Source organism: Delphinapterus leucas, chromosome 15 (genome assembly GCF_059928025.1).
Source record: "Delphinapterus leucas isolate spDelLeu-1000000601 "Yukka" chromosome 15, BTC_Dleu_Yukka2, whole genome shotgun sequence".
NCBI classification, from domain to species: Eukaryota; Metazoa; Chordata; class Mammalia; order Artiodactyla; family Monodontidae; genus Delphinapterus; species Delphinapterus leucas.
In genome coordinates, this window is record NC_143143.1 from 87802742 (window position 1) to 87815232 (window position 12491).

Consider the following 12491-nt stretch of genomic DNA (forward strand, 5'->3'; position numbering starts at 1 on the left):
CGGATGTCTCACAGCTGTGGGAGCGGGACGCACCCTGCCGGGTGGTTGATACAACAGCAGGGACTGAGTTGCTCTGCAGCTTCGTTCAACTCAAGGGACATCGACCTTGGCAGTGAGAGGATGCAGGTGAGCTCCCGGCACAGCGGGGCCACCACAGTGCAGGCTGAAAACCTGGGGCCTTGTTCCAGAAGCAGGAAGAGGCCTTGCCTCCCTTCCCTCCGCATCTCTCTCGGACCTGTGGTGGAAGTTATTATTTATTATTTGCTGTTTAATGTCAGGGGCTCTCACAGAGGAACACAGACTGTCGTAGACACCTGGGGCCCATCCCTGTCAATCAGTGTTCCTCTGTGTTCACCCCTAGACCCCCGCTGGGCCAAGGGTCAGTGATGGTCACTGGCTGGGGGACAGGGAAGTGGGCGGCCAAGAATCGGTCCTAGGGGAAGGGATGTTGGGAGGCCCCAAGTCCCTGCCACATGCCCCTTTGTCCCACTGGATGGTACTTTACAAAACGTACATTCAAAGACGAAGTATTAAGAATGTCGAGATGGTGACCACAGAGCTTTAACCCCCAAGCACCAGCTCACCTCAGTGCGGGTCGGATGCCGTGAGGCCCCAGGACGCCACAGGGACTCTCCGCTAGAGGTCCACGAAGATCGGGGGCCCCAGCAGCCAGCGTGGCAGCACTAGGAGAAGGGGCAGAGGGGCCAGGGTGACAAGACCGTGCAAGATGTATCAAGGGCTGCATGTGGCCTGGAAAGGGAGGGGCCTCGAAAGCTGGGCCAGGTGCCTGGGGAGGGTAGGTGGGTGGGGCGGGAATGAGGGCGAGCAGGGCCAGCCCTGGAGAGGGGACTGGCACCGGGAGGGGTCCTGGGGGCAGGTAAGGAGAATGGCGCCGGACAGTACAGCCCTCCTATGGGAGGAGGGGAGCCCAGGGCCTGCAGCGACTGTCCTGGGACGGGCAAGGCTCTCCGCACGGCTCGCCCGCTGTCTCTGCATGCCAGCATCATCCCCCCCTGTCTGGCGACACGTCCCGCTAAACTCTGGCTGGGGTGGGCGCCTCACCTGGCCCGCTCAGAGCCTGTGAGCCCCAGCCCAGGACCGCAGCTGGGTCCCCAGGGATGCGATGCTTCCCGGCTGCTGAGCTGTGAGTACAGGAGCTGTCGGTGGTCACTCAGTGGGCATTCTGGACTTTGCGGGACTGAGACCAGAAGGCCACTGCTCAGCCTTCCCTCCTTTCCCTTCCCCGGGCCATAATTCCAGTCTGAGGTCCCCCGAGCCTCCCAGCTCAGCTTCAAGGGGTACCTGGGCTTGGGGAAGGGGCAAGAAGGAGTCAGGCTAGCTGTGCCGAATCCTCTTCAGGGACCAGCCAATCATCCTGCCGGGCCTGGGGCCATGCATGCCCAGGAAATCATCTGATCTAACAAGCCCAGGTGATGCAGACTGGGGTGCCTAGCCCCGAAGCTGTGGTCCAGGCGACAACTGCACGCAGGCGGGTCCAGCCTCAGCCAGCGGGGAGATGCCCAGGAGGGGGCAGGCCGCTCTGGTGCTCACTCTCCCCACGCGCCCCCTTCTGGCCTCTTGCGGCTCTGCCCTCGGCTCTGGTCACAAGCCCGGAGCCAGAGCCTGGCCCAGCTGCTGGGGGTCCGCAGGCCCCAAGGCCCCCAACAGGGGTGCCCACAGCAAGGACCCTCAGGAGCACCCCCAACATCGGCGCCTTGCCCACCCCCTCTGGCTGTTTCCTGCAGTGACCCCCAAATAAAGCTCTTCCACTCCAGTCTTGGTTTCAGGGTCGGCTCTGGGGGCCCCACTCCAGCCTCAGGGGTGGAGGTGGCGTAGTATAGAACATCCTTCTCTAAGGGTGAATTTTAAAAGCCATCCTTTCCCTCTCCCTCCGCCCCTCTCGCTCTCCTTTCCACAGATCTTTATGATACTCTGGCCCAGGCACTGTTCTAGGCTCTAAGAACCCCACCCCCAGAACCGCAGCAGACATGGCTCCCCCCAGCCCACGCGACCGCCTTGGTCTGTCTGTGCCGACCCAGCCCAAAGGCAGTGCCGGTCGCACCCAGCCTGTACTTCGTCTGACTCCCGCTCGTAGCTGGAAGGACGGGTCCTCGTCATTGTCAGCAAGTGGGGTCCCAGGTGGAGCTCGGGCCACCAGGCAGGGTCTGTCTGCAGAGGCTCTGAGGGGGATGTCTCTGTGGACACGGCAGGGAGCCGGTGCTGAGGGTAGGGTTGGGGTGTGGATCCCAGCCCCAGGTGCTCTGCCCCGCCCTCCCCAGGCCCTCAGCCCGCTCCTGCTCTGCTGTGCTCACCTGGTGCCCTGTGGTCACCTGGAATCCTTGCTCTGCGGACACAGGTCGGGGTGTCCCTGTGCCAGCCAGGTTCCCAGACCCCTGGGTGGGGTGCTTGTGGAGCTCTTTTCTCAGCCAGAAGAGAGGTGGGGGTGTGGGAGGGAGGGGGACCCTACTCCCCCATCTCAGAGGAGTCTGTGGTGCCCCCAGGCCTGGGCAGCAGGCCCAGCGGCTGAGCACTGAGCCTCCTGGAAACTCAAGAGCCCGCAGGGAGCCCTGAGGCCCAGACCGGACCAGAGCTCGGTGAGCACCCCTCCCCCGCTGTATGTGGACTCAGAAGCCTCATTCCAGGGGAATAAGTCCAGCAGGTCTAGCCACCTGCCCAGGTGGCCCTGGCCCCGCCATCCTGAAGGAAAGCCAGAGCTCGTTGGAATGGCTGCCTCCGGGGGGTGTGGCTCTGGGGGAGGCGGGACCTGTGATCATGCTGGTCTGGCCCCCCACTGCTCTTGTCATGCCTTCTTGGGCCAGGCCCCATCCTGGTGTGGTAGGGGAGGGAGCCCTCAATTTGAGGATATTCCTGTCCAACCCCAGCTGGTTCTGAACCTTTTCGGGAGAGTGGGGATCTGGTCCGAATCCAGGAGCAAATTGTACGGGGTCCTGGGTCGTCTTTGGGCTCCTGTCTTTAAACGGATTGGGGTGACCTGGAGGCTCTACCTGCCATCTCCCATCTGGCATCGTCTTACCTGGGGAGATTTCGTTGTAAAGACTCACAGCAAAGGTGGTCAGGGTGAGCCATCGGAGGCATCGACAGATATTCGTTCATGTTTAAAAACTGACATACAAACAACAGCAATAAAAACCTGGTATGTGCCCATTTAAAAATAAAAACAACTGGCACATAACATTAAGTGAGGAAAACGGGCAAACACACAGGGCGCGTTTAGAAGGAAACAGTGAAATGTAAGAGCTGTGCTCCCAGTGGAGGGGAGGCTGATGGCTGTTTTCAGTTGCTTCTTTTGAAGTAATTATAGATTTACAGAGAGTTGCAAAGAAATCTGTGAGGCTCCAGTGAGCTCCATGCCCAAGCAGCTGTCGGGCAAGGTCGGTTCTGGAAAACTGGCCCTGGTGGTGCCAGAGCTGTTCAGATGGTGGCTTTTACTTTCTTTATGTTTTCAGTATCCTTGAAGTTTCTGGAATAAGCATATGGTAGTTATTTTTAGCTCCTGATTTCTTTTTATGTAACTGTATAAGTAAGACACGAATAATTCCTTGTGTCAAGAATTTCAGCCATGGCCACAGACAAGCACAGAGGCCGAGGCTGTTCCTCCTCCGAGAGATGACCACGGCTCTGTGGGCGATCCTCCCAGCCCCTCCTCTGTGCAGCCACACGCTTGGATGTGCTCGCAGAAATACCTGCTTCCAGGCGGGGGGGAGGGGCAGGAGGCGGGGCTCCCTCAGCTCAGGCACCGGCCCTCCTTCACGGGGAGACTCCACCACAGGGTGGGGTGGTGCCTGGAGGATGCGTGTTTGGAATTTCCAGAAGTGAGGGAGGCTGTTTCTCCCCTGCCCACCCCCAAATTTCAGGATCCGAGGGAATAGACCTCAGATGTGCACCCAGGGGACACCGCCCCTGCTGCCAGGGCCACCTCAGAGGGTCCTCTGAGCCAGCCAGTCCCCAGGTCCAGAGGATTCAGAGCAAACCTGGGGGCTGCGGTTTCCCTCCTGAGATAGGAGCAGCTGGAGACCCAGTACCCGGGGACCCTTGTCCTCGTCCCCGGCCACCAAAGGGTGCTGGTAGGGCGGGGCAGAGGGCCGTCCCCGGAGAGACCCACTGAAGGGGCCCCAGGACGGGCACACCTGTGGTTTGTTGGAGTGGCAGAGGTCACGGTGTTTCTGCACAGGTTGGGGAACCGGAGAAGAGAGGGCAAGGGCCGGGGGTCCCAAGGCGGCTCACTGGGAGGTCCCAGCTGTGGCCCATCCATCTCCACCTGCCCCCAGGACCCTCTCCTGGGAGACCCGGCCTTCCAGTTGCCCGAGCGCCCCTCGCCCAGTGGCCCTCCCACCAGCCCGGGATAGGCAGCTCGGGCTCAGGAGCCTGGGAGGGGCACAGACATCCGGCTACACCCTTTACCAGGCTTTCCTGCAGGGAACTAGATGGCTCCAGGCCTCTGCTGGGAGAGGACTCCAGGGACTCCATGGGATCCTGGCCACGTGGGGCTGAGGGCCAGTGCAGCCAGGATGTCAAAGGTGTCTCCCTGGGGGCAAGAGTGCACCCCACTCCCAGGACTGGGGTACGGGCCTGGGCTCCAGGCTCCTCGCTCTGTGCCGGGCTCGTGCAGCTCCACGGGGGGTGGGGGGAGGGCCGCCGAGGGGACATGGGCGCTCCAGGCCTGGGTGGGGCCCCCCTCCGCCCACCCCACTTTGTGGCCCTCACTGGGCCTGCCTGGCCCTGGGGTCCAGGCAGGGTCCCCACTGAGCCTGTTCTTTGCTCTGCTCTTGGGAGCAGCAAGGACCTTTGCACTCCGGGGAGGGGCTGTGGGGGCAGGCCACCCCGTCCGGTCTTCCTTTTCGTCCCTTCCACCCCAGAGCCCTCTGTCTTAGGGACCCCGCTCTGCCCACTGGGGTTACAGCCCTCCACCTCCTTCCCTAACTGTTGGGTTTGGGGGCGCTGGGGCTCCTGGGCTTGCGCTGATTGGCAGACCTGTGGCTGTGACCAGGCTTGAGGGCAGCCTGTCCAGGGAAGGGGGCACCCACATGGCCAGGGACTCGGGCTGGGGCCTGGAGCAGCCCCGGGACCCCCAGACCGGGAGCCAGGGCACCCTGGGCTGGTTGGGCTGCACACCTAGCAAGGAGGGGGTGGCAGGGGGTCCAGACCTGGGGAGGGGGGCCAGCTCTAGGCACCCGATGGAGCGTCAGGTACAGGGAGCTAGAATTGTGGACGTGCCCCAAACATCCCTGGCGTCTGGGTTACAGCGCCTCAGGGAGTCTAGTTCAAGTGGGAAGATCGACCTCACCACATGTGGCTCCACCTTCTGGGCCCCTGGGACGCTGAGGCCGAGGGAGGGGACAGAATCTTCAAGGCCGGAGGGCAGGAGCTGCTCCAGGGCCCGCTGAGGGCCTGCTACTCCCGCCCAGCTGGACGCAGGGATGACTCAAGCCCCTTTCAGCTCCAGGGTTCAGAGCGTGAGAACATCCAGGGGAACCAGTCCAGGGCATAGGCCCAGCCCTTCGCTACGCACCCCTGCATCCTTGGCGGACCCACGTCATCCCTGTAGAGGGAGCTGCCCTCCCACCGCCGGGCAGCACTACCTGTGTAGTTTAGATCACCTGGAACCTGCTGCTTTCAGAGGCCCCCCTGGCACGCCGCCCAGGAGCTCGGAGCTGACGGAGAGCATCACCCACCCCTCCTCCCCTCCCCCTCCCCCTCCCCTCCCCCCATCAAGGTCCCAGAGCCAGTACCAGCCCTCTGCTGCCTTGGGTGGGTCTCCATGCTCCGGACCCTCCCCTCGTGCCAAGGGACACCGCCTTCCCCTGTAGAGCAGAGTGAGAGCCGCAGCCCTCACAGTGGCCCCGGAGCCCTGTGACACTCCCTCTGCAGTGAGCATGTGACACAGGCTGCCACGCTGGCCCCTTCCAGAAAGTGGTGGGCCCCAGCGGCCCCCACCCCCAGTCCCCTGGCTGCTCCCCCACCCGGGGCATCTAGGGGGCAGGACCGTGCCTGCCCAGCCACTGTTGTCCCCAGGCAGGGCCCAGGGGTCAGGAGCCCTGGGGAGGCTGGCTGAGCACATTCCAGAACCAGCTGCCCAGGGGCCCATCCCTGCCACAGAACTTGTCACGGCTGCTGTCTTCTCTATGGGGTCCGAGGACGGGACCAAGTGCTGGTGCTGTGGCCTGGAGCCCAGCCGCTGTGCAGCTGGCGGCCGCCCCGCTTGGGGGCACCACCGACCCCACTCTCTGTGCGGCCACCTTCAGGGCCAGCGCCCTGACAGTGCCCTGTCCTGGGGAGGCCAGGACCACATGGACGGGCAGATCCTGGGCCAGCTGCGCCCCCTGGCAGAGGAGGAGGAGGAATACGGGGCCGGGGATGCCCCATCCGCGAGGCCCGCCTTCCCGGGGATGGGCTCCGAGGAGCTGCGGCTGGCCTCCTTCTGTGACTGGCCACTGAGCGCCGTGGTGCCGCCGGAGCTGCTGGCCGCTGCCGGCTTCTTCCACACCGGTGAGTCCCAGGGGCCTGGGCGCCACTGCAGATCCTTCTGGACTGGGCTCTACCTTCTCCACGGCGTCTGCCCCCGGGACAGGGAGGGTCCCCACAGCCCTTCCATGCCTGCCCCCCGCCCTGCAGTCTCTCCTGTGCTTCCGACCTACACGCGCACCTGGGGAGAGGCCAGACCAGCACGGGACAGTTGGACCCTGGGCTGGGGGGACAGTGATGGGACGGGGGAGCCAGGAGGAGGAGAAGGGGGTATGCGGGCACCGGCAGGGCCCCCGGGAGTCCAGGGATAGGCTCTTGGAGGGCTGGTAGTGGGGATGTGACTGTAGCAGCCCCTGATCTGTGGTCTGTGCACCAAGTCTGTTGATCGTAGGGGGTGAGGCAGGGGTGAGGGTCTCGGAGGTACAGAGATGAGGGTCCACATCCCCCGGTGGAGTCGTGAGCCCCTAGGACCAAGCCTGGCAGCAGACAGCTCCCCTTCTTGCCATCGCTGGGAATCCATCCTGAGGAGGGGGCACCTGGGGCAGAGGTGCGGGGTGCGAGGCACCAGGGCTCTGCCCCCACCTTTCCATACATACTGTGGACACCCCCTGCATCCCTTTCCCCAACGTGCACCTCGATCCTGGCAAGTACCCAGACATCGTTACCCCTATTCCACTGTCGAGAAAATGGGGTACACGTGAATTCTGAGGACAACGCTGGGCAAAGGGGTGGCAGAGGCCAGTGGGAGCCTGCAAGGCTCACGAGCAACCCCAGAGAGCCCCTGCCCCAGAGGGAAAGGCCACCTGGGAGCGCCCAGCCCTGGCCTTGGGGGACACACAGGCTGTGCAAGGGGCCAGGCGAGGTCAGGACCAGTGTCTTGACTCCATCCCAGGCCAGCAGGACAAGGTGAGGTGTTTCTTCTGCTACGGGGGTCTGCAGAGCTGGGAGCAAGGCGACGACCCCTGGACCGAGCATGCCAGGTGGTTCCCCAGGTACGGGCTCTGCGGGCCAGCCTCCCTTCCCCAGTCCCGGGGGTGTCGAGTCTCAGGGACCGGGGTGGGGGGGACTATCTGGGGACGGCGCTTCTGCTATTTCTCCCTTGATGTTCAAGGGTCTGTCTCCAAAACAGCTTCCCGGCAAGCGCCCACCACCCCGGAGCCCCAGCTGCCCCCACAGGGGTGGGGGAAGCGGGGGCAGAAGGTGGGACCCCGGCCCAAGGGGTCCACGGGGCCAGACCTGGCCGGTGCGGGGGGTCCTCTGACAGCCCCAGCCCACTGCCCACTGCCCACGGGGCTTCCGAACTCGCTTTCCTCAGGTGTGAGTTCCTGCTCCGGACAAAAGGAAGGGACTTTGTCTGCAGGGTCCAGGAGTCTTGTTGCTGTGTGCCGGGCTCCTGGGTGAGTTCTGCCTGCCCTAGGGCTCTGGGGTGGTGGTGGTGAGGGTCCCCCCGACCCCTGCTCCTCCGCCTACTTGGGGCACAGGTATTCTCTGGCTCCTTCCAGGACCGTTCAGAGGAACCAGAAGACGCAGGTCCCACCACCCCCTCAGGTGAGCCGGGACACGCAGCCTGAGCTTGGCTCCCTGGGGCACCTCCCTCCTGCACTGTGGCCGAGCCGTTGGGTATCCCCCCTACAGAACATTAGGGAGAGTGAAGGGTGCTGCCTGGGCTTGCTTCACGGGGGGCTTCACACAGGCACTGCGTGTGTGTCCGGGGCTCCAGGGAGGCCAAAGCCATCCCCTGCTACCCCTGAGCTGGCCTCTGTGTGCACAGCCAACCCCGAGGCTGGCACGGGGGCGTGGGCGGGAGAGGCTGCCGTACACTGGGCGGCCTCTGCCAGGGCGGCAGCCAACCACACGCGAGAGCCGACCAGCCTCCATCCCCAGCACAGAGGGGCCGGCGGCACGGAGCTCTGCTCTCCATCAGTGCCGGGCGGGGGGTGGGCGGGGGCAGGGTCTGAGGGGCTCCAGGGTTCAGGTCCTGACTGTGCTCTCTGAGCCTCAGTGCCCTGAGCTGTGAAATGGGGCTGGTGCCAGCCTCGACTGGGATTAAACAGGGGTCTGTGTGTCGCCCCGGGAGCAGCGCCTGGCACGTAGTCGGGTTCTGTCCATGGCTGCTTTGGTGATCAGGTTTCCATCTTCCCGGTGTGGCGGCACCTCTGACACAGGCCCTGGGAACACAGCCCTGACTCGGACATGGATTGAGTGGCTGTGATGGCCACAGGGCCCCTTGTGTTGAGGTGGCCCTGGTGACGTGCCACAGTGGTGGGCCGCTGCCTCTCTGCCGGGACCCCGAGGCCCTGGCCCCTGACTGCCCTCGGTCCAGCACCCCTCGCCCTGCCTTGCAGATGCCGGGGGCGACCAGCAGCGGCCCGCCTGGAGCCAGTGCCCAGCAGTGCAGGCCGTGCTCCGGATGGGCTTCGGGCGGGGCCAGGTGCAAGGGCTGCTGCAGCGTAAGTACCGCCAAGGGGTGCCGACCGGCGTGTCCACGTCGCAGCTGGTGGCCGACCTGCTCCAGGAAGAGGACGGGGGCCGGGCAGCAGGGGCCAGAGGTACCTGCACCTCTCTGGACCCCGCCCACCTCTCCTCTGGACCCCGCCCACTTCTCCCTGCTCATTGCCTCTGGGCACAGCCTTCCCTTGCCGCCCCCCCCCACCCTGGGGCCCGGCCCGCAGCGTCCAGGGCCACAGCGCGAGGGGCTGCATGGGCCGAGCGTCCTGGTGGAGAGTGGGCTCTGGGATCCTGGAGCACCGTGGGTGGGGGAGCGGGCTGGTACTAGGGCTCACCTGTGGCCTGCTGTCTCTGGCCAGCCCTCGTGTCCCCTGGGGACCTGGGCCTCACCCCTGTTCTACCTGCCCACAGCTCCTGTCCACCCAGGGCCGGAGCTGCCCACGTCCAGCAGAGAGGCCCAGTTGTCAGGCACCAGGGAGGCAGGTGAGGGTGAGGGCCCACCTGGGGTGGGGGCCGGGCCGGCCCTCCTGCATCCCGCGGTGGGGGGCGGGCACTCCCGGTCTGGCCCGCCTCCCCATCGGCCAGTACAGAGGGTGGAGGTCAGGGTGTGGGGCGATGTCACAGGTCCCCGCTGTGGAGACCCAGGTGGAGCCCAGGCCGAGGGGGTGCCGGTGGCTCTCGAGGCCCCAGGAGCCCGGGATGCCGGCATGGAGAAGCAGCTGCAGCGCCTGCGGGAGGAGCGGACGTGCAGGGTGTGCTTGGACCGCGCTGTGGCCGTCGTCTTCGTGCCCTGCGGCCACCTGGCCTGTGCCGAGTGCGCCCCCAGCCTGCAGCTGTGCCCCATCTGCAGGGCCCCCATCCGCAGCTGCGTGCGCACCTTCCTGTCCTAGGCCAGGTGAGCGCTCAGCCTGGACAGTGACCTCAAGCGCCGGCTCCTGAGATCCTGCTGCAGGGCCGATCCTGACAGACATTGCTAATCAACCCCATACCTTCCCCTGACGCTCAGATATTTGCTCTGAATCCTTCTCAGCACAGCACCCTGGGGGGCCACTACCACCCCGCTTAAGCGCATTTCTGCCTTGGTTTTCCTAGCGGTCAAGGGGGATAATTCCTCCTGTCCAGCTGGGCATACATGGCAGCAGCCAGGCCAAGGGGAGGACGTCTTTGGAGGCATGTGAAGAATTGCACGATGCCCTTGTTAGGAGAAAGCGCTGGGGTCTGCCTGAGCATAAGACCGCGATGGGGATCTCAGCCTGGGATCTAAGGCCCGATGGAAATGCATGGTGGGTGGGGGAGGGGTGCGCGATGCTCCAATGCTCATGTGGGGGCAGGAGCCGTGGCCTTCTCAGGGTTCCCAAAGGCTCTGAGCCCCAAGGTCCCTCCAAGAATCCTCCGGGGGGAGAAGTGGCAGGGAAGGGAACTCCCTGGGGGCTGAGGGTCCCCAGCCGGGGGGAGAAGCCAACTGGAGCTGCCGCTTCGGCCCTCCTCCCCACCAGGAGCTGTGAGCACCGGCCCCATGTGGGCACCCACTCGGTGGCTTGCTGAGCACGGCTGAGCTCGCGTCCAGCACTGACCAGTCCAGCACGGAAGATGGAGCTGCAGGCGGCTTGGCGTGTGGGGTGGGGGCCATTTTCCCTGTGTGTGGGTGCTTTGGAAGAGTCAAAATAAAGTGTGGGTTTTCCCTGGATGGTGCGCAGCAGCCTCTGTTTCAGAACCACCAGCCCCCTCTCCACCACCTTGCCCCAGGCGTCTGTCCCACCCCCTCCCCCCCTGGCCTTACCAGTAGGGCAGGTGAGGCCAGGCCCATTCCAGGCCATTCCCACCACCCCTTACCCTTCCCCCTTTCCCTTGTTCTTATCTTTTCAGCATTTTAAGGACTTTTAGAATGGACTAGCCTTGGGCTGCTTCTGAAACTGAACTTGTAATTGTTCCCCAAGGTCCTGCATGGTAGGGAAGGTAGTCTGGAGGGCAGGTTCCTTTCTATCCTCTACTTGTGGGCACCTTGGGATACACTAGGACTGTTGCATCCCAGGGGCTCGAACAGTGCCCTCTGCTTGTCACCAGGAAGCCCTTGTCTTGTGGGCTCCTGGGCAAGCCCAGCCCTCACCCCGGGGGTCCCACCGGCCGCAGCACCTGGGGCCCTAACCCTAACTCCCACCGCGCTCAGGTGGAGGTCACCATGGGCTCACTGGACCCTCGTGGTGGGGTCACTCTTTCCCTGTCTCGCAGGCCCCTTGGCCAGCCCCCCCCCTCCCGCCCCAGCATGGGTGTGTGCAGCCCCCGGGGGTCTGGCTGCCCTGGGGAGGGCATCTGAGGGACGGGGCTCCTTGGCCAGCAGCCCCAGGCCTGCTGTAGATGGAGTGCATTCCCAGTGCTACCGGAGGCCAGGGATGAGGTTTTTTCTCGTGTCTTTTTTTTTTTTTTTAGAAAAAGGAAACAACAAACTCTTTAGAAGTTGCAGCCGTCCCGGCCTGGTGCTGGCCCTGCCACCCTGGCTCACGTCCAGTCACCAGACCCTGGGGGCGCCTGCAAGGCCACGGGAGCAGGAAGGTCCACTGCCTGGAGGCTCCTCACCGTCAGCATGGGTCACCGAAGCTGGAGGTCGCGGGGGCGGGTGGGGGGCGGGATGGGTGCTCTTCACCTACGCCACCGGCCAGCCTGCGGGGCAAGGTGGGGGGTGAGCAGGGGCAGAGAAGCGGAGGGAAGGCGCGGTCAGCGGTCAGCAGGGCTGCTGTGCCCTCGTCCGTTGGAGAGCAAATGGGACAAAATCCAAGAAGGGGAGGGCTTCCTGGCCTTTGGAAAAGGGCGCGGGGAGGGGCCGGGCTTCTGCGAGGCCCGGCCAGGACTGGGGCTCCCCACGCAGGCAGCTGGGGGCCTTGTCCCTGCAGAGCTGACTCTGGCCGCAGACATCTCGTTGGGGTTTGAGCCAGGGGGCTGGGAGCGGAGTGAGGGGCTCACCCTAGGTCCTTCTGGCTGCCCAGCTCCACGGCCAGGGGGAAAGCCCAGAGGCGTGTCCAGCCTGGCCAGTTCTCCCAGCTTGTGTGCCCGGGTCATCAACTCCCATATACCCTGCCCTGGCTCAGGGGTCTGAGCGAGGCCTCTCCTCCATCACGGGAGCTGGATGCCTGCTACCTCTGATGGCCCTTAGCTGACGTGGGGCCTCACTTATAGGGTAGAAGGGCTGGGGGGCTACCAAGAGGGCCAGGGTCCCCAGGGATGGCCGCAGGTGTGGCCCTGAAGGGCAGGCTTGACTCTGAGGGCCTGGGTGAGACGGAGGAAGCACAGCTCTACCAGGAGAAGGACCACAGCCACCTCTGCTGACCCCGACTTTCAGGAATCCATGTGGGCCAGGACCCATGGCAAAGGCCGCTTTGGAGGAGGGGAGCCAGTGGCCCAGGCACCCCCACTGAGGCCTGGGGTGGTCAGGGCCGTGGACACTGCTTTTCAAGAGGGAAGAAGTCTGATCCTCCAAAAGTAGGAAACCAACTCCTCAAATTTCCTGCCACCGTGAGACCCAGGAAAATCGCTCTATCGCTCTCCTGGGTGGTGGCCTCTCAGCG

At 64.4% G+C, this 12491-nt stretch overlaps 1 protein-coding gene across 1 annotated transcript; it reads left to right on the forward strand.

Annotated features, from left to right (window-relative positions):
* Positions 1-6035: 6035 nt before the first annotated feature.
* On the forward strand, positions 6036-9890 carry BIRC7 (baculoviral IAP repeat containing 7). Its single transcript, XM_089897181.1, has 7 exons — positions 6036-6507; positions 7376-7475; positions 7799-7880; positions 7965-8031; positions 8829-9032; positions 9343-9437; positions 9594-9890. Exons 1-7 carry the CDS (start codon positions 6144-6146, stop codon positions 9819-9821), a joined length of 1140 nt encoding a protein of 379 aa, XP_089753307.1. The 5' UTR covers positions 6036-6143; the 3' UTR covers positions 9822-9890.
* The last annotated feature ends 2601 nt before the right edge of the window (positions 9891-12491 follow it).